A 21772-nucleotide genomic window follows, 5' to 3' on the forward strand; every position below is an offset into this window, starting at 1 on the left:
ATGTGAGGCCCTAGTTAAGCACCAGAGCACAGAAGGAGGATTTGTCTTTGGAGATGATCAGAGAGCAGGGTAATGACTAACGTCTATAAAGTACTTTTCATTTCATAAGGCACTTTCACATACATGGCCTTATGGCCTTATTTAAGGAGCATCTTACCATTATTCACTGGTTGGAAGGGGAAACCATGACTCGCAAAGAGAAATGACTTGCTCAAGGCCAAACAGTTACTTACCAGAAAAGCCACGACTAGAATCCCGATCTGCTGACCTCAAGTTCAGGGTTCTTTCGTAAGGTCACATGGGGCAGTGCCACGGACAGAAGTCCAAGCTCATCTGCATTCACATAGAAAGGTGAGAGTGTAGGTACTTTTTAAAGTGATTATGATCCACGGGAGAGGATCTTAAAATAGAGCTGCAGCTGTGTGCCAGGGTGTAAAGGGGTGGAACCTGGAATGTAGCCAGGCCAGTAAGAGCTGGTGACGCCCAGGTGTCCCATTGGCAAGTGGCTGTGGGAGGGACCAGGCAGGGGCTGAGTGGGACTGAGGGTAAGAGAGGGAGGCCCAGGGCAGGACCTGGAGTGGCACTGCCCAGGGTCAGAAGGTCTGGGCTCCAGATATAAGCCTTTGGGCCACCTCCAGTTATAGTGGTGGAAATAGCAAATCTGAGTAATTCCTGAAGGCTTTTACCAGTTTATAGGAATTCTTCTGGGACTTTAGGGGCACACTATCTTACTAACCAGATAACAATCACCTGCTAATTTGTACAGAGCTGTATAATTAAAAATACACTCTCTTTTCCCGTTTTCACAATGGCCTGAGGTATTATCCTACCTCAGCAGCTTCATGAGTAAAACTGGTACAATAATACCTCACAGGGACACTAAGAGGATAAATGAAAGAATGTGTCTAGACAAATGCCCAGCACATAGAAGGTGCTGAATAAATATTAGTGCCATTTGGGGTTTCTTCTTTTTGGAATGTGGATGGTGAGGTTCCGCATTCTGAGACCCATCTGGTGTTCAGAGTGTGGGATCCAGAGCCAGACTGCTAGGTTCAAGCTCCACCAATCATCTAGCTCGTAAACCTCGGACAACTTAGTTACCCACACAAAGCTTCTGTTTCTTCCAGTGTGAAACAAATAACATGTGAACCTTCTTGTGTGGTGGTTGGGAGGATTAAATGAGATAATGCATGGAAAACTCTTAGCATAGTCCCTGGCATCCAATCACTGTTCAATAGTTATTAACGAATCCCATTAAACGTGACTTGCCTAAAATCCCCCAAGGTTCAAGTGGATAAGCGAACCCTGGAATCTAGGCCAGTACCGTTTCTGCTCCACCCAGGCAGCTTCCACTGAAATGGAGCTAACACTGATGGAGGGCCAGCTGCATCTCAGAAACTGACATCAAGGCAAAGCACTTCACAGGGATACGACGAGGCCGAGGGGGGCGGGTAACTCTCTTCAGGTCACAGAACTAGTAAGCTGGGGATATGGGAGTCAAACTGTCTGACCTCAAGTCCCACAACCATTGTCCATACCAGTGGCTCTCAGATTCTAGAGTGCATCAGAATCGCCTGGGGGGCTTGCTAAAATCCAGATTCCAGGCCCTTCTCTCAGAGTTTTTCACCCAGTCTGCTGATGTAGGGCCTGAGAATTTGCATTCCTAACAAGTTCCCAGATGGTGTCAATGCTGCTGGTCCGGGGACCACATCTAGAGAACTTGGTCTATACTAAGTACGATCCCTTGTAATGAAAGACTGTGGTGCTCTAACATCTGCACAAGCTCTGCTGACCTCTCAGGCTGCCGGAAGCCCCAAGGAGAGCCCTGGGGCACACTCAAGAAATGTGTCCCTGTTAAGCTCCTCAGAGCCTCATGACACCACCCACAGCCTTGTCAGATGCACACAGATTTTGTCAGGCACAGTCTATGGGTTCAGAGCCAGCACTCCCAGTTAGGTGTTTTATTATTTATTCACTTGACAGGAAACATACATTTGGTCGTATGAAACACCATGCTACTGGCTTAACTAGTCGCCTTCGTACGACAGAACTCCTCTGGGCTTTCAAGAAGCCCTTGCATGGCCAACTGAGGATGGCTCCGTCACTGGAGAGAAGAACCCTGCCACGAAGAAGAGACCCACTGCCAGGCCCTCTCCGGGCAGCCTCTGTCCCACAGCCCTCCAGAGCCATTCACACACATTGGGCATCATCAAAATAATGGTCATGCTGGGAGGAATGGGTGCTCTGAACTAGAAGAGGGTCTTAAAACCAGAGCATACCAGGCAATTCATATATATTACAAACATATAAATTAAGAGGTCTACACGTATACAAAACCTTTCAATGGGACTTAATTTCACTCTATGTCATGCCAGGTATTTGTCAGAACCTTGAAAACAGAGGAGGTTTTCAATGGAGCTGGTAATAAAAATAGAAGGTATTTATACACAGGCCCTGCTCCTCTCGTGTCCACTGTGGAATCCTCTGGTGTTGTCAGGGCCTCTGGGCAACCTCAGCACCCCCACAGGTAGCCTATCTGCAGTCTGCATCTTCCGAGAGAGCAGGGGACTCGCTCTGGGGCTCTTCTCCTGTGTCCCCATCTCAGCCTGGCGGCGCCTCCGAACCCAGGGGCTGCCAGAGGGAGTGACGCTGCTGTCCGAGGAGTAATCCATGCACTTGCGAAAGATCTCAGGACTGGCACTGGAGTTCGGCCTACCTTCTTCGGCCAGTGGGGATTTTCTGGACACGCCTTTTCGTTGAGCCAAGGGGCTGCTCCAAGGACTTGAGCACGGGGAGGCATTCGGGCTCAGAAAGAGATTCTGGTGGCCAGAAGGGCTGAGCTTGTTGGTGACTGCATGGCGCCGGCCAGCCATAGGGGACGTGGGATTGCTCTCGGGGTCGGAGGAGCTGTTGGCGGAAGACTCATCCCCCACGTACTGAAGCTCCTCAACTCTCCTGTTTAGGGACTTGTTCAGGTGGATGCTCGAAGTGGGTTCCTCATCCTGGTTCTTCTCTTTGGATGGTTTCTTTTTGGGTGGCTTCATACCAATCAGGACAGCTTTCATGCTCTCCCGGCCCTGAGATTCTGTGATCATGAACTCATGGGCTTTGATGGCCGCTTCCACCTCCTCGAACTCCACAATGGCGCACTCTTGGGTCCCCACCTGGCTGTACCGGCCACTGATCCTCCGGATATCAGGAGGCAGCTCTCTCCCGGGTTTGAGGATTCGCACCGACGAGATGACTCCAAAGGTCCCGAAGAGCTTGAGCAGGTGTTCCATCACCTTCTCCTGCACCCTTCCATTCTTCTGGGGGGTGGCCAGGGCCCAGAGCTTAGGGGACAGGTAGAGGTCATAGACCAGGAGCATCTTGCTGGGGAGGTTCTCGCTGGGGAAGAGTGGGACAGGGGTGGTCCTCCTCACCTTCCGGTGGTCCTCATTCAACTCGAGGGTCACTGAGTACTTCAAGGCATGTGCTGTGGTTCTCCAGTCCCGTGTAAGGTGTTTCACCTGAAGAACACAGAGCAAATCAGAGATGGTACCTATTGTCCTTGTCCTCCTGGTGTCCTCTATAATCTCCCTCCCTCCTTTCCTTACCCCTGGAACATCAGTAACTAGAATTATACCCGGTGTGTGCAGGCACTCAGAAACCTAGTGAGTGAACAAATACACTTTCTACAGTTACAGACAAGGCAGCATGGTTTAGAACAGTGCTGTCCGACAGATCTTTCCGAGGTATGGAAATATTCTATTCTGTGCAAGTTTAAAGGTTAAACCTGCAGGTTCTGGAACAAGGCTGTTGAAAACACAAATCCAGAGGCCACCTCTAACTGACAGTAAGACCTGAAGAGTTATGCAGTCCCTCAGTACCTCAACTTCCTCATCTGTAAAATGAAGACATTAATAGTGTCTACCTCATAGAACTATCATGAGGACTAAATGAATAAAGAAAGATATACAGATCTACCCCCAGACACACATTTTACATATATAAAACTTAGGACAGTGTCCAGCTCACAGTGAGTACTCAACAAATACTATGTGCTATCATTATTTCAAATATTACAGGCTACCATTTTGACAGGATCTGGAGATTTTAACATTCAAATCCTTCTCTGAAGTGGTGCTTTCACATTTCTGCATTCAAGACACAGAAGGTGCCAAAAGATCTTTCAGTATCTCCTGAAGATGATGTGGGTTGTTTCGACTTGGAATTAAATGCAACTTGGGTGTCAAGGAGAATGATGAAACGGTCCCTCACTCCTCCTCCTTTAGTGGAAATTGTGCGTATCAATGTTGCAGCGCATGGAAGCTATATTTTATACTGTAAAACAGTAATTTTCGAGAGGCCCACTTCTGGTGAAGGGAATGCCATGGAGAATGAGTCATCCCGAAGAAATGGTGGACGTGAGTGGGTGGGTGGGTAACCTGAGCCAGGAATGGCGAGATCACCCGGAGCCAGTGCAGCTGCTCTGCAGAGGCACCCTGACCCAAACAGGAACTTGCCGGAACTCAGAAGGGAGGGCTCCCAAACAGGGCGGGGTGGGGGGAGCCCTGGCAGAGCTCTGAGTAGTACCGGCAGGCTCCTGGAGAGAGGGCACTCTCCACTCTAGCCTGTGGCCTCTGGGTGAAACAGCCCAGACTAGGGCTTAGGGTATGGGAATCACAAGTCACCTACACACAGAATCAATGGGCTGATTACCGTGGCAGGAGCCAAGGGCAGAGAGAAGCAGGTCCAGGCTTGGAAAGTTGGACTGCAGGTGGACAGGGTCAATGAGGGATCCAGAAAGGGTGAAGAAGATGACTACAGGACAATGGCTCTGTGGGGGTGAAACATGGGGGGGCCTTCTCCATTGCCAGTCATGGAGGGGGCACTCAGGAGAGCAGGGGAAGACTGGGCAAGGAGTGCCTGGGGGAAGGCCAGGGCGGCCTTACTCAGAGGGCCTGAGAAGCTGCTGGAAGGCCATGGCCAATCCAGAGAGAAGCAGGACCCAGTACCCACCGCCCAGAGCCAGGAGTCAGGGCCACTGGGAATCTCTCTTAGGTCTGAGCATCCCAGGTCTGGGTCTGTGAGCTTGGGGAAGGAGTGTCCAGGCACCACCTAGGAAGAGGCACCAGAGAGCTGCCATCTTTGTGCAATTACTAGAACTTGGTAAGATTTTCCAAAACTCTGTGATGGCCCTGGTCATATATGTTTCCTATTATGATTAGCAGGAAACGCTTTAGAATGAGAAGGGTCTTTGCTGTCATTTTGGAGGTGTTGGGGAGTCTGTGTCTACTCTGCAGCCAGTTTTCAACAGAGAACTCTCTGTTGAAAGATCCAGTAAGTGGCAACTTAAAAAGGAAAGAAAATTAGGCTCACTTTTAGGGTCCCTGGGGAGGAATAAAGGAATGTACAGGATGATTCCACTGGCTGCTCCATTTTGGGTTCCCCCACCAGCACTTTCATGTGAGGGCTTGCTCACTGTTCTCTGGACATGTGTGATACTGTGACTTATACTAAGAAATATATATATTTGGTCTTCATCCCTGTTACTGGCACTGAGTTCCTAAAACGTTTGTAAGTTCCTGAGCGATAGAGCACAGGGAGCATCTTCCGCTCTGATGAGGCGACCCTGGGTGGGCTCCTGGATGGGACCAGCCATGACTTGAAGCTTGGAACTTTTAGCCCTGACATTCTCCAGAAAGGGGAGAGGGGCAGGAAATGGATGTAATAATATCCATATTATTATATAATAAGATAATTATTATAATAATAATTGATCATTCTACATGACAAAGACTCCATAAAAATCCCAAAAGTTCAGGGTTCGAAGAGCTTCTAGGTTGGTGAACATATCCTAAGGAAGGTGTCACACCCCAGCTTCATGGGGACAGAAGCTCCCACACTTGCGACCCTCCCAGACCTTGCCCTGTGCTTCTCTGCGTCTGGTGGTTCCTCTGTATCCTTTATCATATCCTTTAATAAACTGGTAAATCTAATTAAGTCTTTTCCTGAGTTCTGTGAACAGCTGTAGCAAATAATCTAATCCAAGAGGGCGGAGGTCATGGGAACCTCGGATTTGTAGCCAAGTCAGACAGAAGTTGTGGATCCCTGGGGACGTACTACTTGTGACTGGCATCTAAAGTGTGGTGCAGAACCCTTAACCTGTAGGGATCTGATGCTATCCCCAGGGAGACAGTGTCAGAATTGGGTTAAACTGTAGGACACCCAGCTGGGTGTCACAGAATTGCTTGGTATGGGCAAAAACCTCCCCCACATCTGGTGGCAGAAGTATTGTGAGGAAGAAGAGTAGGTTTTTCCTCTACAACATGAAATGCCCTTTCCCTTCTCCTGTACCTTGAAAACTCCTACTCATCCTTCAAGATCCTATTTCAATGTCACTGCTTCTGGGAAGACTTCTCAATTCTCCGGGCAGGGTTAGTTGCTCTGATCAATTAGCTCCAAACAGTACTTTGTTCTTTCTATTGCAGTACTGTTGATGGTCATATTGTGATCCTTCACTGGTCTGTGTCCCTTATTGGACTTTGCCAGGGCACGGGGGAATGACATGTTCATTTTGTATATCCTGTGCCTAACACAGCACTCAGCATACAGAGCAAATATGTTTGATGAACGAATAAAGGAAAGAAATCAAGAGAAGAGGGCAGAGTATTCCAGCGGGCGAGGCAGAGAAGAGCTCCGGGAGGAAAGCTCTCCTCCAGTGTTCTCTGACAAAGAACACAGGCAACTTGGCTGGGACCCACTCGTTACACATCCTGTTATGCAACAGGCCACGTGGGCTTTTCCATTCTAGTAAATACACTTTCCCCAAGGGAGACACAGAGCTCTTACTCCAACCGGCCTGTTAACTCTTCAAGAAGCAGGGAATTCACAACCCAGTTGCTGGGATCTATACAGCAGAGACATGCGGTAGATATCCTACATCTCCATCCTATAGATGAGGGTGTTGGTATTACACAGCAAAGGAGGCTGGTGTTTTGGAGGAGGCTCATCTCCCAGAGCTCCTTCCTCCTCTTATTTGTTCAACTTGGCAAATGAAGAGCTTTGATTTCAGATAATTCTAGGCTGGGTAGGTGTCTCTCAAGGTCACTGAGCCCCCTGTCCTGGCACACCATCCTCCTGGCCACCCACCTGTCCGGCAAGAGTGCCTGAACTTTGCTAAGAACAAGTAATGTCATTTCATAACTGCCACCAGCTGAGACTTGTCCCAACACCCAGGACCCTTTTAATAGAGTGGGCGGGTATTCTTAATAATGATCCTAAATCCCTTCTCTTGATCATTTTCCCCTTTTTCAGGGCTTGGAGGAAATAAAAAGTTGTTAGTCATCAGGTTTCAAGGGGGTAAAGAATATTGAGAACCACAACCCAAAGCACCTCTGAAATCCTCAAAGCGGCTTCTGAGAACGAAGCCTCACCTTTTTGAAGGATGTGAGTAGCTTGACACTCACATACCCCAGCTTGTTCCTCCTCACGTGCTTTAGCAGGAAGGCGTCCTTCTCCAGGTTTTCATCAGAAAAGTAGAATTCGATCTGATCCACCAGTTTCTTGATTAACTCCTCGTCCGGGGGCTGCCACTCCTGCTCCAGGTCTTCACGCTCGTTCTCGCCCCCACTTGTCGTGGCACCACTGAGACCAGAAGGGGACACGAGGTGTTAGGGGTTGAACCGTAGCCCCCAAGTTTCATGTGTTGAAGTCCCACCCCCCCCCCATATGTCAGAGTGTGATGGTATTTGGAGAAAAGGTCTTGCAGATGTCATCAGAGATGAAGTCACCCCAGAGTAGGGTGGGCTCTAATCCACGTGCACACAGGGAGAACACCGCGTGAAGATGAAGGCAGAGGTTGGGGTGGTGCGGCAGAGGTCAAGGAATGTCTGAGATTGCCAGCCGGCAAACCATCAGAAGTTAGGGAACAGGCCTGGAACAGACCCTTCCCTAGCGCCTCAAGAGGGGGCAAGCCCCTGCTGACATCCTGATCTTCTCAGAGAGACAGTCTCCTCGGAGAGGAGACTTCCAGCCTCCAGAACCATGAAGCAATAAATTTCTGTTGTTCTAAGCCACCCAGTTTGTGGCACTTTGTTACAGCAGCCCTAGGAAACTGTAATGGGTCACATGTGAACTGGGCTCCTCAGAAGTGAGAATCACATGGCCACAAGGGGAGAGATTTTTGCCCCCAACTAGCTAAGAAATCAAGCTTTCATTTTTTTTTAATTTAATTTTATTTATTTTTTTTATACAGCAGGTTCTTATTAGTCATCCATTTTATACACGTCAGTGCATACATGTGAATCCCAATCTCCCAATTCATCACCCCCCCACCCCACCCCCCGCTGCTTTCCCCTCTTGGTGTCCAAGGAGGAGGTTTTTGTTCTCCTCTTCATCTGTGTCTCTATTTCTGCCCTGCAAACCAGTTCATCTGTACCATTTTTCTAGGCTCCACATATATGCGTTAATACACGATATTTGTTTTTCTCTTTCTGATTTACTTCACTCTGTATGACAGTCTCTAGATCTATCCGCGTCTCTACAAATGACCCAATTTCGTTCCTTTTTATGGCTGAGTAATATTCCATTGTATATATGCACCACTTCTTCTTTATCCATTCATCTGTCAATGGGTCAAGCTTTCATTTTTAACAAGAACAGAAGATCATTAAAAAAGAAAAACAACACCCTCCATTAACATTTATGTTGCTCTGCCATTGCCAAGATGCTTTTCACACATACTCCTATTCTCCCCTCCCCACAAATCCCGGTTTCTAGAAGATAGTTTAGCAGAGTAACTAAGAGTCCTGGTTCTAGAGTTAGGCTGCCTGGGTTTGAATCCTGACACCAGCGTTTATTAGCTGAGTCAACTTAGGCAAGGAACTTCACTGCCATACTTCAGTACCATTAGCTATCAACTGGGATTCATGATAGTCACTTTCTTGATAGACTTGTGTGAAGATTAATTAATTCATGGAAATATCTAGAAGAGTACCATACCCTCAGGGCTCACTAAGTGACAGACACATTCATTTGTTCAGTCATAAGGGGCAGATATAGGTTTCAAACTCAAATTTTCTGTCTCCAAAGTCAGCACACATGATACCTTCCACATTTTGTTGGGACACTGCCGGAAATCTGGAAACAACCTCATTCACTGGGGCCTTTCTAAATGAACACCCCTGCCCTCCAGCAGCTCCACCTGGACATACTTCCTCTCCCTCTCTCCGAGAATGTTAGGACATGAGAACAAGGCAAAGAAATCCTGGGCAAAGCTTCTTTAGGAAGGCCAATCTTTCATGAAGAGATTATAAAATCTTCAAAACCATAAATATTTAAGGAATTTGTGATTATCCACATCATAGTTGACCATATTAGAAGCTATCAAAGGTGAGTTCCCTTTTGTATATTTAATTACCAAATTATGTATTATATAAATACTATATTTATTATTCAATAAAAAGTATTGGTTAAAAATTACTTCCAGAGAAAAGAAAAAGAACTACTTTCCTTTGTGGCAATTTGATGTCTAATAACATTGACTATCAGACCCTGAGCCTCCATCAACATGTTCCAAGCAGAAGGAGCATCTCTTGGGACAGATGCACAAACCTAATCCCCCTAAAGCATCCTAGTCTTCCTAAAGCATCCAAGGTACTTCCACTGTGTTGGGAGAACTTGCCAGGCTCCCAAAAGGGTTCAGAGAGTTCATATAAATAACCAATTAAAAAAAAAAAAAAAGGTTCATAAAGTAAAAGAACCTATGAATGTGACAGTTTAAAGCCGGAAAAGGCTGAGTAATATTCCATTGTATATACGCACCACTTCTTCTTTATCCATTCATCTGTCAATGGGTCAAGCTTTCATTTTTAACAAGAACAGAAGATCATTAAAAAAGAAAAACAACACCCTCTATTAACATTTATGTTGCTCTGCCACTGCCAAGATGCTTTTCACACATACTCCTATTCTCCCCTCCCCACAAATCGTTCTTGACTCCCCACGTTCTTCAACTCCAGCAAAATTTTCACTGGCTCACAACCTTAAAAAAAAGCAATTGTATAAGAGTCCAAATGAGAAAAAAAATCGAATATTCTGGCAGGAGAAAAAAAAAACTAAATCTATCTCACAATTTTTCAATTTCAGAAATTACATTTAGCATAAAATACAGGCACTTGTAGATCTTAAAAATGAAGAGTTTTAGTTATTTGCCTGTAGAGAGTCTGGAAATGGTTTTTAAAATACCTTACTGATGTCACAAGACAAATGTGTATGTACTAAAGGAAAAAAAAAACAGTCTGAGAGACTAACTTTAAAAGCATGTTTCTTCCAAAGGCTTTTTAAAAATGGGATGATAAACTAAGGGAATGTGTTAAGGCAGCCCATTAGATATAACAGGTCAAGTGCAATTTAAACAGTAGATAAGTTGAATATTTTAGAAGTCCCTAAAAGGTAGCTGCGGCAGACACCAGTCTGACTCACCCAACATCTAATAGCAAACTCTTTCTCACTTGCCCTCCTTTACTATGGAGGTTATAAAAACTAAACGCTCACTTTCCCAGTCTCTCTTACAGGTGGTAGCCATTTGTCATGTTATGGCCAATAATATAAGTGAAAATCTCTTGGCCTTAGCCTTGGCCCTTCCCCTTTTATCTGTTTTGAGTGTGGATGTAATGGTTGGAGCTGTAGCAGCTCTTTTACTACCATAAGGAAAAGGTCAGGAGAATCAGCTTGGCCTAATTTATTGACATTATTGGTTCTGATATTACTGAGTTGCTGAACCAACTACTATAACTACATACTTGCCTAATTATGATTATTACATGAGAAAGATAAAATCCTATTTAATTCACTGTTAGCTGGGTTTTCTACTACTTACAGCCGAATACTAGGATAGTAACACTACACTGAGAAAAGAGGTGCTCAAAACACGCCAAAGAAAAAGTGTCAGTGGAAAAATCAGTGAAATGAAAAAGAAAATGCCAGATGGAAAGTACAGATTTTCACTTTATTACAGAAAGTGTACGCCCTAGATAGCAGTTAAAATGGATAGGTTGAATATACCAGATGAAATAACTAAGAATGCATAGGAAATTCTGGGCCCAGCTGACAAGGATGACAATGAATAGCAGGGGATGGGGTGAGGTGGGTGATAACGACCAGCGAAGAGTTTTGGGTGGACTCAGAGGCATAAGCAAAATGGCCCAACTTACTACAAATGGCTAGTATATCACAGGTGACCAGACCATTAAAGGGACCCACAGACCAATAAGTCCTATTTCCTAACCAGAGCAGTTGATGCCATCACCAAAAGTAAACTTACGCACAAATAAAACACAATGGAAGGAAGATGGTGCACCTTCTCACTTTCTCCAGTGCCTATTCTAGACCCTCCCGTTCTTCCCAAGGTCAGCCACGGGAAGACTTGACTCCCTGCCGGTGATTCTACCTCAGACTTGATTAAGAAAATCAAGTTCATCCAATCAGACTTGCCCAGACCTCCCTCAGACTTGTTCTGTGTGTCTGGACATCCACCAAAGAATTCATTTGCTATATCTGGGCGCCTTTTCTCCATCTTGGTCTCTTGTCCCCTGGCTGCAGGATGGGACACAGCTGATCACCTTCTTCTTGATATTCTCCCCCTGGGCTTACACGAGGTGTTCTTTTCTGCGTTTTCTTCCCATCTGACTGCCCTTCCAGGATCTTCTTCCTCCTCCCATTTTGAAATGTAGGTATTTGCCAAGGATCTTTCCTTGGTTCTTTATCCCCTGGCAACCTCTACACTTCAGCCACTGGTGGGCTTATCTGATTCAAGTCTGCCTCTCCTCCTACCCCTCCATCCTGCTCTCACTCCTGAGTCCAGTCCTCAATTCCTAACTGCCTGCTGGACGTTTCCACGTGGATAGCCTGATACTGCTTCAATATCAATATGTCCAGAATCAAGCTGTCACCTTCTGCAGACCTCAGCCTCAGGTAGGACCAAGGCCTGGGCCTGTTTACCAAGAGACATTCTACCTGGGAACCTCATCTTCTTTTCACACAATCGCTCAGTAAATAATCCATAATGTGTTGGGAGGTGACTCTGTGTCAGTATTTGCACCTGGTGAGCAAGTAACCGGAAATTCCAGAACAGGTGGGTAGTACTGGGAGGTGACAGAAAGCCTCTGTGTGAGTGCAGAGGTGAGCTTCTTGCACCCAGAGGACCCCTCCCTCTGCATGGGTGCTGTCAGCAGCAACTGTACATCTCCCAAGGGGAATCTTGGAAGATCAGGAAAGCCTGTTTTATATAGGGGAGCCTGCGGCACTGTTTCCTGGTTCTTGTAACAGCCTTTGAACACAAAAGACCATGTATCCTTCACAAACGTTAAAGAAGTTTGTATTCTTTATATATGAACATCGACAACTTTTTGTCAATTACAACTTTCCTAAAATAACCACATTATCTTCCCTCCCATACCGTCCCACAAATGACTTTCCCTACACTCTCTTCTATGTGCTTAGACTCAAAACCTAAGATGCATTTTTCAGCCTTCTCTTTGCCCCCACATTGAGTCAGTTATCAAGTGCTGATTTTATTCTGCAGTGTCTCCCATCTGTTCTCTCTTTTCCATTCCAACTGTTCTCATTACTTCTCCCTCGGACCCTATTAATAGCTCATCAAAAAATAATTCTTAAAAATTAAAGTAATACATATACATAGAAACAACTGAAATAAAATAGTAGAAAACTTATAAAGAGAGCAACAATCCCCCACTCCACTCCTCTTTCCTAGATGCAACCTCTATTCAACCATTTAATTCCTATGAGAGTTGCTGTATAGGTCTATAAAATAAGTTCATAGCTCTATGTATCACTTGCCAATTTCTGAAATTCTTTGTTGATGTCCTATTATACAAAAGAAGGATTTGGGGTCACTGAAAAGCCTCTTCTTTCAACTTTTAAATTTTTATATTATTTTTGGTTTTCCTATTAGCCTTCTCTATGTGTTTTAAGTAATATACTTAAAGTTCTCTTTCTTATTCCACCAACATTAAAAAATATTTCCCAATTCCTCACAACATATGATGTGCATATTATTACCCCTCCTTTTCCTTCATCTCTCCTTACATTTCCAACTTCCCAAATTTTATCAGATGTGCCTTTATTTCATTTTCTCATGGTTCATAATATTTACAGTCTATTCTGGAACTACTATTTCATGCTTTGTCTATAGATAGATACTAAACTCTGAAAGTCAATCAGTTGTAGGTCATTATTATTACTATATAAACATTGGTCACTGCAGGGAGAAGGCATTTGCTAAGGTTACAGTTCTCTTCTTAAAATACTGTCAGTTGACTGACCACTTGGACTGATCCTCTATGCCTATTATTCTATCACATTGTCTGTCTGTGCCTTTGTCTTTGATTTATATGTGAAGAGATTTCCTTGACATTATCTTCCGACCTTTTCCAGTGAATTTTTAAAAGTTCAGTAATTATTTAGTCTTTAAAAATTCTTTTATGTCTTCATATCGTTCCTTTTTAAGAGCATCCTGTTCTTATTTTGTGGATACACTACCTTAAATTCTCTCAGGGTACTAACTGGAGTATATATAATTTTTAACAGTCTCTTCTGTTTCCAACAGTGCTGCCTCTGTATCCTCTGGGGTCAGTTTTTCCATTTAATTTTCATGTCACTGATTTTCTTCGTGTGGCTGGTAAACAGCCGTCTTTTTCTTTTTAAAAATACACTTATTTTTTAATAGTTTTAGATTTACAGAAAAATTGTGAAAATAGCATAGAGTTCCCATATATCCCACACCAGAATTCTTCTATTATTAATAGTTTGCATTAGTATGGGACACTTAATGAACTAGTATTAATACATTATTATTAGCTAAAGTCCATACTTTATTCAAATTTCCTTAGTTTTTACCTGATAGCGTTTTTCTGTTTCAGGATCCCATCCCACGTTACATTTATTCATTGTGTCTCTTTAGGCTCCTCTTTTCTCTTGGCTATGACACTTTCTCAGACTTTCCTTGTTTTCGATGACCTTGACAATGTTGAGGAGTACTGGTCAGGTATATTGTAGAATGTCCTTCAATTGGGATTTGTCTGATATTTTTTTCATGATTAGACTGGGGATATGAGTTTTTGGGAAGAGGACCACTGATGTAAATTTCCATTCTCATCACATCATATAAAGGGCCCATACTATCCAATGACTGATAATTGTGGATGTTGACCCTGATCACCTGACTGAGGTAGTGTTTGTCATACGACTCCACTGTAAAGTGACTCCTTTTCCCCCTTTCCATACGGTACACCTTGGAAGGAAGCCCACACATAAGGAGTAGGGAACTATGGCTCCATAGTTATTCATTCTGAAGAATGAAGTCTGGGTTGCTTTTTCTTGGTGGTTTGTGAGGGCTCCCTAGGAATATGTACACTCCTATTGTTTTTCTTCCTTAGGTGGCTCTATATACATGGGTGGGGCATGCCAATTGGCAGGCTTCACTTCAGAGTGAACTGGAAGGGAACAATTAAGTAGGAGCCCTATATCAGGTACCAGCTCTACCTTAGCAGCCCTAGATCACCACTTAGTTCACTCAATTCCTTTAGGAAATAATCTTGTTTCTTTTTTCCCCTGGGAAGTAAAGGGTATATTGTCTACTACCTTTCATTGGCAGGTACAGAGGCTGGGCAATTGTTCTAAAGGAAGAATTTAAATTACCTCTCAGATATTAGCATCCCTTTTCACTCTTGCCTCCTTTGCGTATTTCCCAACCACAGCCTTTCTAGGGTTCTTTCTTCCCACCTCCTGTCACTTCCTGTTGTATTTTGGGCTACAGTCTCTTCCGTTCTGTGCCTTATTACACGTTTTCAAGAACAGCTATAAAATGCCACTGCTCTGTCTTGATACTAATAATGTTTCCCATTTCCTATTAAATAAAATTCAAAATCCTTAGCTCTTTATTCAGATTCACTTAGAATCTGGCTGTAACCAGCTTCCAAATGCATTTCTATTTCCTTGCAGATCCTTTGCTCCAAGCAAATAAAAGACATATAGTTCCCCATATCACAAGGTTTCTGGACTCTATGCCTTTGTGCATGCTGTTCCCATCTCCTTGAATGCCTTGCCCCTCTCTCTCAGGTCCGAATCCTAGTCACACATCAAGGCCCATCTCAAACGTAACTCTCCCAGGAAGGAAATCATTTCAACTTCTCCTAATACTTGCCTCTATTTGTATCAGAGCTACTGTGTGCATAACTTATTAGTGCCCTGAACTCTAAGTTCTGGGAGGGTAGGATTCATATTGGTTTCTTTCATTCTACCCAGAGCCTTGCACATAGTAGGAATTTAAAAAGCATCACCAAGGTAAAGTGAATTGTTTCTGTACGGGCAAATCACACCTATCAGAATTCTTTTAGGGAGAGAGTATGGTTCCTGGTGAATATGTTGCTAGTGGCCTTTCAAGAGGACTGTGAAAAAGTTTTATGTTTGCGTTACTGTTTTGCTTTAAATAAAGTATTATAAATTGGGAGTGATGATGAGTTATTTTGTTATGACTGTAAACTTGCTAGAAATGGAAACAAAGCATAGAAATAAGGGGTACATTTTGAAACAGCTAATTGGGCTCCACAGACCAGTGTTGAAATATCTATTATATTTGTAAATGATTTGGAGAAATAAGGGCAGGATAAGATCTCCAAGGCTGCTTTTCTCATAAAATTTCAAGCTACTTTGGCTGTTAATTGAGTGGTTAATCAGATGATATCTTACGAAGGAAAATACCCAAACTAAAATGGTGGAGTAATGAGCTCCTCACTAAGACTTTCAGTACAGAAAAATTTTTGGACTCATCATCTATCCTTGCCAATGGTCTAATATATGTTGGTTGGGTCACCAAGACCAGGAAAATGATGGACAGCAACATGGAGGATAGTGAACACAAAGGAGAAAATAACATTTATGAAAAACACCAGGGTCCAGTACCATTGTGTGAAGTTTCTTTTGACTCGTCTCTAGAAAAAGATAATGAATCTGAAAAGGTTCAAAAAGGCAACCAAATTGATAATGCAATATAAAAACATGAGGGAAGATTCAAAAAATAAAGGTTCAGGAGGACAGGTCGAAAACATATATAGGTATGTACCAACTCTGGAAAAGGTATCACGGGAACAACTACATAACAAGTGTTGGCAAAGATGTGGAGTAAAGGGAACCCTCATGCACCACTGATGGGAATGTAAGTTGGTGCACCCACTATGGAAAACAGTATGGAGATTCCTTAAAAATTAAAAATAGAACTACCATATGATCTAGAAATTCTATCCTGGGTATTTATTCGAAGAAAATGAAAATATTAATTAGAAAAGATATATCCACCCCTATGTTCACCACAGCATAATTTACAACAGCCAAGATATGGAAGAAACCTAAGTATCCATAAACAGATGGATGAATGGATAAAGAAGCTGTGGTTAGGTGCGTGTGTATATATATATATATATATATATACACATGCACACACACACATACACACACAATGGAATATTACTCAGCCATAAAAAAGAATGAAATCTTCTCATCTGTGACAACATGAATGGGCCTAGAGGGTATTATGCTAAATGAAGTAAGTCAGACAGAGAATGACATATACTGTATGATTTCACTTATATGTGGAATCTAAAAAACAAATGAACAAACATAAGAAAACAGAAACAGAGAACAAACTGGTGGTTGCAGGGAAGTAGAGGGAGGAGACAAATGGGTGAGGGAGATTAAGAGGCACAAACTTCCAGCTGCAAAATAAATGAGTCACGGGTATGAAATGTCCCGTGTGGGGAATAGAGTCAAAAATTATGTAATATCTTTGTATGGTGAGAGATGGTAACTGGACTTATCGTGGTGATCATTTTGAAGTGTACAGAAGTATCAAATCACCATGTTGTGTAACAGGAACTAACATAGTGCTGGAGGTTAATTATACTTCAAAAACAAAGTCAGAAAAGGAAATCAGATTTGTGGTTACCAGAGGCAGAGGACGGGGGAGAGGAGGAGGAATTGGATGAAGGTGGTCAAAAGGTACAAACTTCCAGTTATAAGATAAATAAGTACTAGGGAAATAACGTGCAACATGACAAATATAATTAATACTGCTGTATGTTATATGAAAGATGTTAAGAGAGTAAAGCCTTAGAGTTCTCATCACAAGGAAAAAATTTACTTTCTATTTCTTTAATTTTGTGTCTATATGAGATGATGGACGTTCACTAAACGTATTGCGATAATCATTTCATGATGCATGTAAGTCAAATCACTATTTTGTACAACTTACACTTATATAGCGCTGTAGTCAATCATATCTCAATAAAACTGGAAGAAAATAAAAATAAAAATAAACTGAGGGGAAAAAAATAAACTGAGGGGGGAAAAGGCAAGGAAGTGCTCATTTCTGTTTGCCTCTTTACGAGGGACTCTTGTTCAATCCCAGATGATCAGGGAAAGCTCTATTTTACATACGAATGTCAGCTAATAAATGTACAAAGAATGATAAAATGAGAAAATCACCAATATGTAATCCCCGATGAACTGACTCAAGCAAAGATCATCAGTGGATGCTAACACCATTAGGTGAAATGTCGCTGGTGAAAGAATATTCACGAGAAGACCAGATGTTACTTGTTAATCACAATGGAGGGATCAACTCAACCAAGAAGTCAAATTTAGCACCACTAATGGTGTATGCTGCCTAGGTGATACAATAAGTTTATGGTAGTGCCCAAAGAGTCTTCTTGCCAACATGTTTAACTGAATCTAATCAAGCCTTCTGCGCTAAGTTGAGTTTATGGGAAACACATGGTACAAAGGAGCAAGTTAAGCTAGAGGATGAGAACATAACCAGACCAGTTCAAACTGTGAAACATTCAACAAGACATCTGGGCTCTTATCTAAAATAGGAAAGCATTAAAAAAAAAGTGGGGATGCTCTAGATTAAAAGATTCTAAAGAGATATAATAGACAACTGTCTCGATCTGGGGTTCTGGTTTGAGGTGAAAAAGAAACAGCTGTAAAATACAATGTGGGACAATTGGGGGAAACATGAATGTGGAACTTGACTATTAGATTATTTTAGGGATTATGTTAGGGAATTATTGTTAATTTTCTTAGTTGCAGTAGTAGTATTATGATTTTATAGGAGAATGTCATTATTAAGAGCTACAAAATGAAGTACTTAGGGTATAAGTCTTGTGTACAACATACTTTCAAATAGTTCATGGGAAACCACACACATTATACATCCATCAAACAAATATGGCAAAATATTAACAACTGTTTAGTCTAGATGGCAGGTATACAAATGCTCAGGTTACTAACTCTTTCACCTTTTATGTCTGAAATTTTTTATGTTAAAAAGGTGAGAAAAAAAGAAAAGATCTTTTTAGTGGGCAAGATGGGGGTAAGACTAGAGAGATGGTGCTAGGTATTGGAGATATGGAGAAGATTAAGACAAGGTCTCTGCCTTCAAAGATCTCACTGTCTAGAAGAGGAGAAACACACAAATATTTCAACTTGATGGAGTGAGTGCTACGATAGAGACACACATTCATTCAACAAATATTTATAGAACACCCACTACGTGGCAGGTGCTGTGCCAGGCACTGAGGATGCAATGAAAACCAGGTAAGCACGGTCCCTAAAGTCATGGAGCTCATACTCTTATGAGGGAGACAAAACTATAGAACTACAATTGTGGTGTGTACAGAGTACTACAGCAACACGGAGAAGAGAAAACAAACTTGGCTTTGGGGTAGGGACTGAGGATGGTGGGGAAGAGGCAGCGAAGTTTTAAGGCTACTAGAAATTAATCAGAGGGATCTGAGGTGGGAGCACAAAGACATGTGGACACAAAACAGCAACCTGTGTTCAGGGACCTAGTGGGGGTCAGCACCGGGGGAGCACGAATTGTTAAAAGGGGCAGGGAAGGAAGCAATGGCTGAGGGACGATGCGGGTGGATACCCATCTCAACCAGAGAATTTGGGAACCTGGGCTTCCTCCTGCAGGCTCTGGGAGCCCAGAGGTGTCCACACAGGGTGGTGGCCACTGCTGTGCCAGGCTGGCTCAAGCAGGGGACGGCGTGGTGTCTGTTCTTGGCTGCACTCTCCTTGTGCTCTGGATGTTTGCCCGCTGGGCTCTGTCAGCTCCACCACTCTGAAGAGCCCCAGGGATTTTTCTGGAGTCAACTCTATGCCAGTGGGCAGCAGGAAAGGCTTCAGACTGAATGCTCCATGAGACTCCAGCCCCTGGAGCTGGGAGAGAAGGGTGGCTCTGGGGTAAGAATCACCCCATGCCCGAAGAAAGGATCGTGTTCTTCTAGATCTCCATAGGGGTTCCCAAGAAATAAGTAGGGCTTTAATCCCTGCTAATGGTACAATCTCAAAATGTAGTACCCGGGATAGGGGACAGCTCTTTGCCACAGTTACAGGCAAATAGATTCAGCAGAATAAGCCACTCTGGACTATTTTACATGACCTCTGAAATGATTTGACTAAGCAGCTGCCTTCTCAAGATTGTGAGATGTCAGTGACTCATTATTTTTATACTTTCAATACTCAGCACACAGGTGAGTGAATGAATGAATCAGACTTTACAGTAAAGTGCTGATATTATGTACTAATCTCTCATGTCACCTGCTGTGGCCCAGCAGTGGTTTACTGCTGCTGCACTAAACCACTGGGCTGGACTTTCCTGCTCGAATACCTCTATCTGAATGCCCTGAAATTCTGGGTCCTTAAATCTAGACCTCTTCCACTAGGGAAGGGTCAGGCAGTGAAGGGGAATGGCTCTAGCCCCAGGATCCTCATGCCCTTGGGTTGAGTGTTCTCCCGATGAAGTAAATATATGCCTGCCAGGGAATAATCCTGCAGAGCTCTGGTAGCTCAAAGCATGTGCAAAGAGGACTCTTAATAGATGCCTCTTGGGATCTCCCATTATTTGCAAGTTCTGTCACTGCCCTACTCTTATTGCTAGGGATGCTCCATATTGCAGCTCCTTTCAACAGCAGGAAAAAAATCACAGTCCTGAAAGGCCTGGGTGTTAGTGGACACAAGAGTAAGGTCTCTCTCTGGCTGAAAATAAAGCTCAGGGCCCAGAGGTGAGCTTAGACAGGTGGTTTCTTGTGCTAGACTACCCATTACCCAGGAACCCAACGCCAAGGCAGCAAGATGATGATGCAAGCTTAGAAGTCAGATGGAGAAGGGGCATGAAAATGGGAATCCCCCAGCAGGGGAGGATGAAGCAGCAAGCCCTGAACTGATTCCAAATGGGGCAAATGAACTCTCTACACGGTGAACTCACTCCTTGGATCCCCCAGCAGCAAGTGTCAGCTGTGCCTGGCCGGTCCCCCAACCCCACTTGGACTGATAAGCAGACAGGGAAATGATGGCAGTGAAGGCTAGGTGGGACCACACTCATGGGGAGGTGGGCCTGCTTCGGAAGTGGAGACTGGGTTGGGCTAGGCTTTTTGGAGGGTCTTTGGGTGAGCTCAGGGAAGGAGAGTCTCCCTCTGGGGAAGAGATGGCGAGGATGGTCCAGGAAGGACTTCCCCCTGGGTCCCAGAGCATGCCCACGTCCAGGCCCCTCAGATCCCCGCCGCCAGTTCCGAGAGCCTTGGTGGGGTTAAAGGCTGCGGACCCGGTCACCAGCAACCGCCAAAAGCCAGTTCTGACTCCGTGGGACGGCCCAGAGCAGCGTCCCGGGGCAGGGGGGGAGTGGGGGGGGGGGTGACGACCCGCTATGCCCGCGGAGTTGTGCTCCCCCAACTGGGGTTCGGCCGGGACTCGGGGTCGGCGACTCCCACCTGGGCCAGGGCCCTGCCGCCGCGCTTACCTGTGCCCGCGGCTCGGCTCCTCCTCGCTGGCGCTGCCCCAGCCTGGGCTGAGGTACCGAGAGGGGTCCCCCGAGCCCCGCGCCTCCGCCCCCTCCTCCTCCTCGTCCTCCAGCTCCTCTACGTCCTCGGCCTCCTGGATGGCGACGCGGATCTGCACCGCAGTCTCGGGCCCAGACAGCGCCTCCTCGCCGGGCTGGGCCATGGCTCGCGGGCCGGCCGGGTCTGCGGCGCCGCCGGGTCCCCGCGCCGCGAGGCCGAGCCAGCCGGGCTAGGACTACTGCGACGAGGGGGCGGAGGCGACGCGAGCGGCTCTGCCCCGGAAGGACGGGGGTCGCGGCGCCCCGCCCCGCGCCGCCGTTGCCACCACCCCGACGGCCTACCGAGCGCCCGCGCAGACGGGGTCGCGTAGGAGGAAGGTGTCTTTCTCTGCTCTCCTCTCGCAGAGGCCTGTCCGGGACTGATTCCTCGACCCCCCGGTCCTAACAGTGCGCGCCCGATGCTCACACGGCCCAAGCCCGAGTGATGTGCCAGGGCTCCCTCCTCCCGTCCGCTCCTTTCCAGGCGGCCCCGAGGAGGGGAGGGGCGCGGCACATCTGACTTCACAGTTTGTGGATGACTCTGGGGGTGGCAGGCCCAGACAGCAGCTTAAGGGGCTTCTGTGCCCCCTGCGCGTCTCCCCTTCCGACTTGCACAGACGACCGAAACCTCCACCGTAGGTCTGTATGGCATAAGCACCCTCTACACTGTGCGTCTTGTGACGTCAGGGACTTGGCTCTTGCCGTGCCTCATTCTAGTGGTTCCCAGAGTGTGGTCCCCAGACCAACAGCACCAGCTTTACCTGCAAACTTGTTAGAATTGCACATTCTCAGGGCCCACCCAGACCTCCTGATTAAGAAGCTATGGTTCAG

General features: G+C 45.1%; 1 protein-coding gene across 1 annotated transcript; it reads right to left on the bottom strand.

Annotated features, from left to right (window-relative positions):
- Positions 1 to 1946: 1946 nt before the first annotated feature.
- On the bottom strand, positions 1947 to 21071 carry LARP6 (La ribonucleoprotein 6, translational regulator). Its single transcript, XM_065872488.1, has 3 exons — positions 20864 to 21071; positions 7419 to 7629; positions 1947 to 3509 (listed from the first exon to the last, which is right to left on the bottom strand). Exons 1-3 carry the CDS (start codon positions 21064 to 21066, stop codon positions 2442 to 2444), a joined length of 1482 nt encoding a protein of 493 aa, XP_065728560.1. The 5' UTR covers positions 21067 to 21071; the 3' UTR covers positions 1947 to 2441.
- Between the last annotated feature and the right edge of the window lie 701 nt (positions 21072 to 21772).

Source organism: Phocoena phocoena, chromosome 2 (assembly GCF_963924675.1).
Source record: "Phocoena phocoena chromosome 2, mPhoPho1.1, whole genome shotgun sequence".
NCBI lineage: Eukaryota > Metazoa > Chordata > Mammalia > Artiodactyla > Phocoenidae > Phocoena > Phocoena phocoena.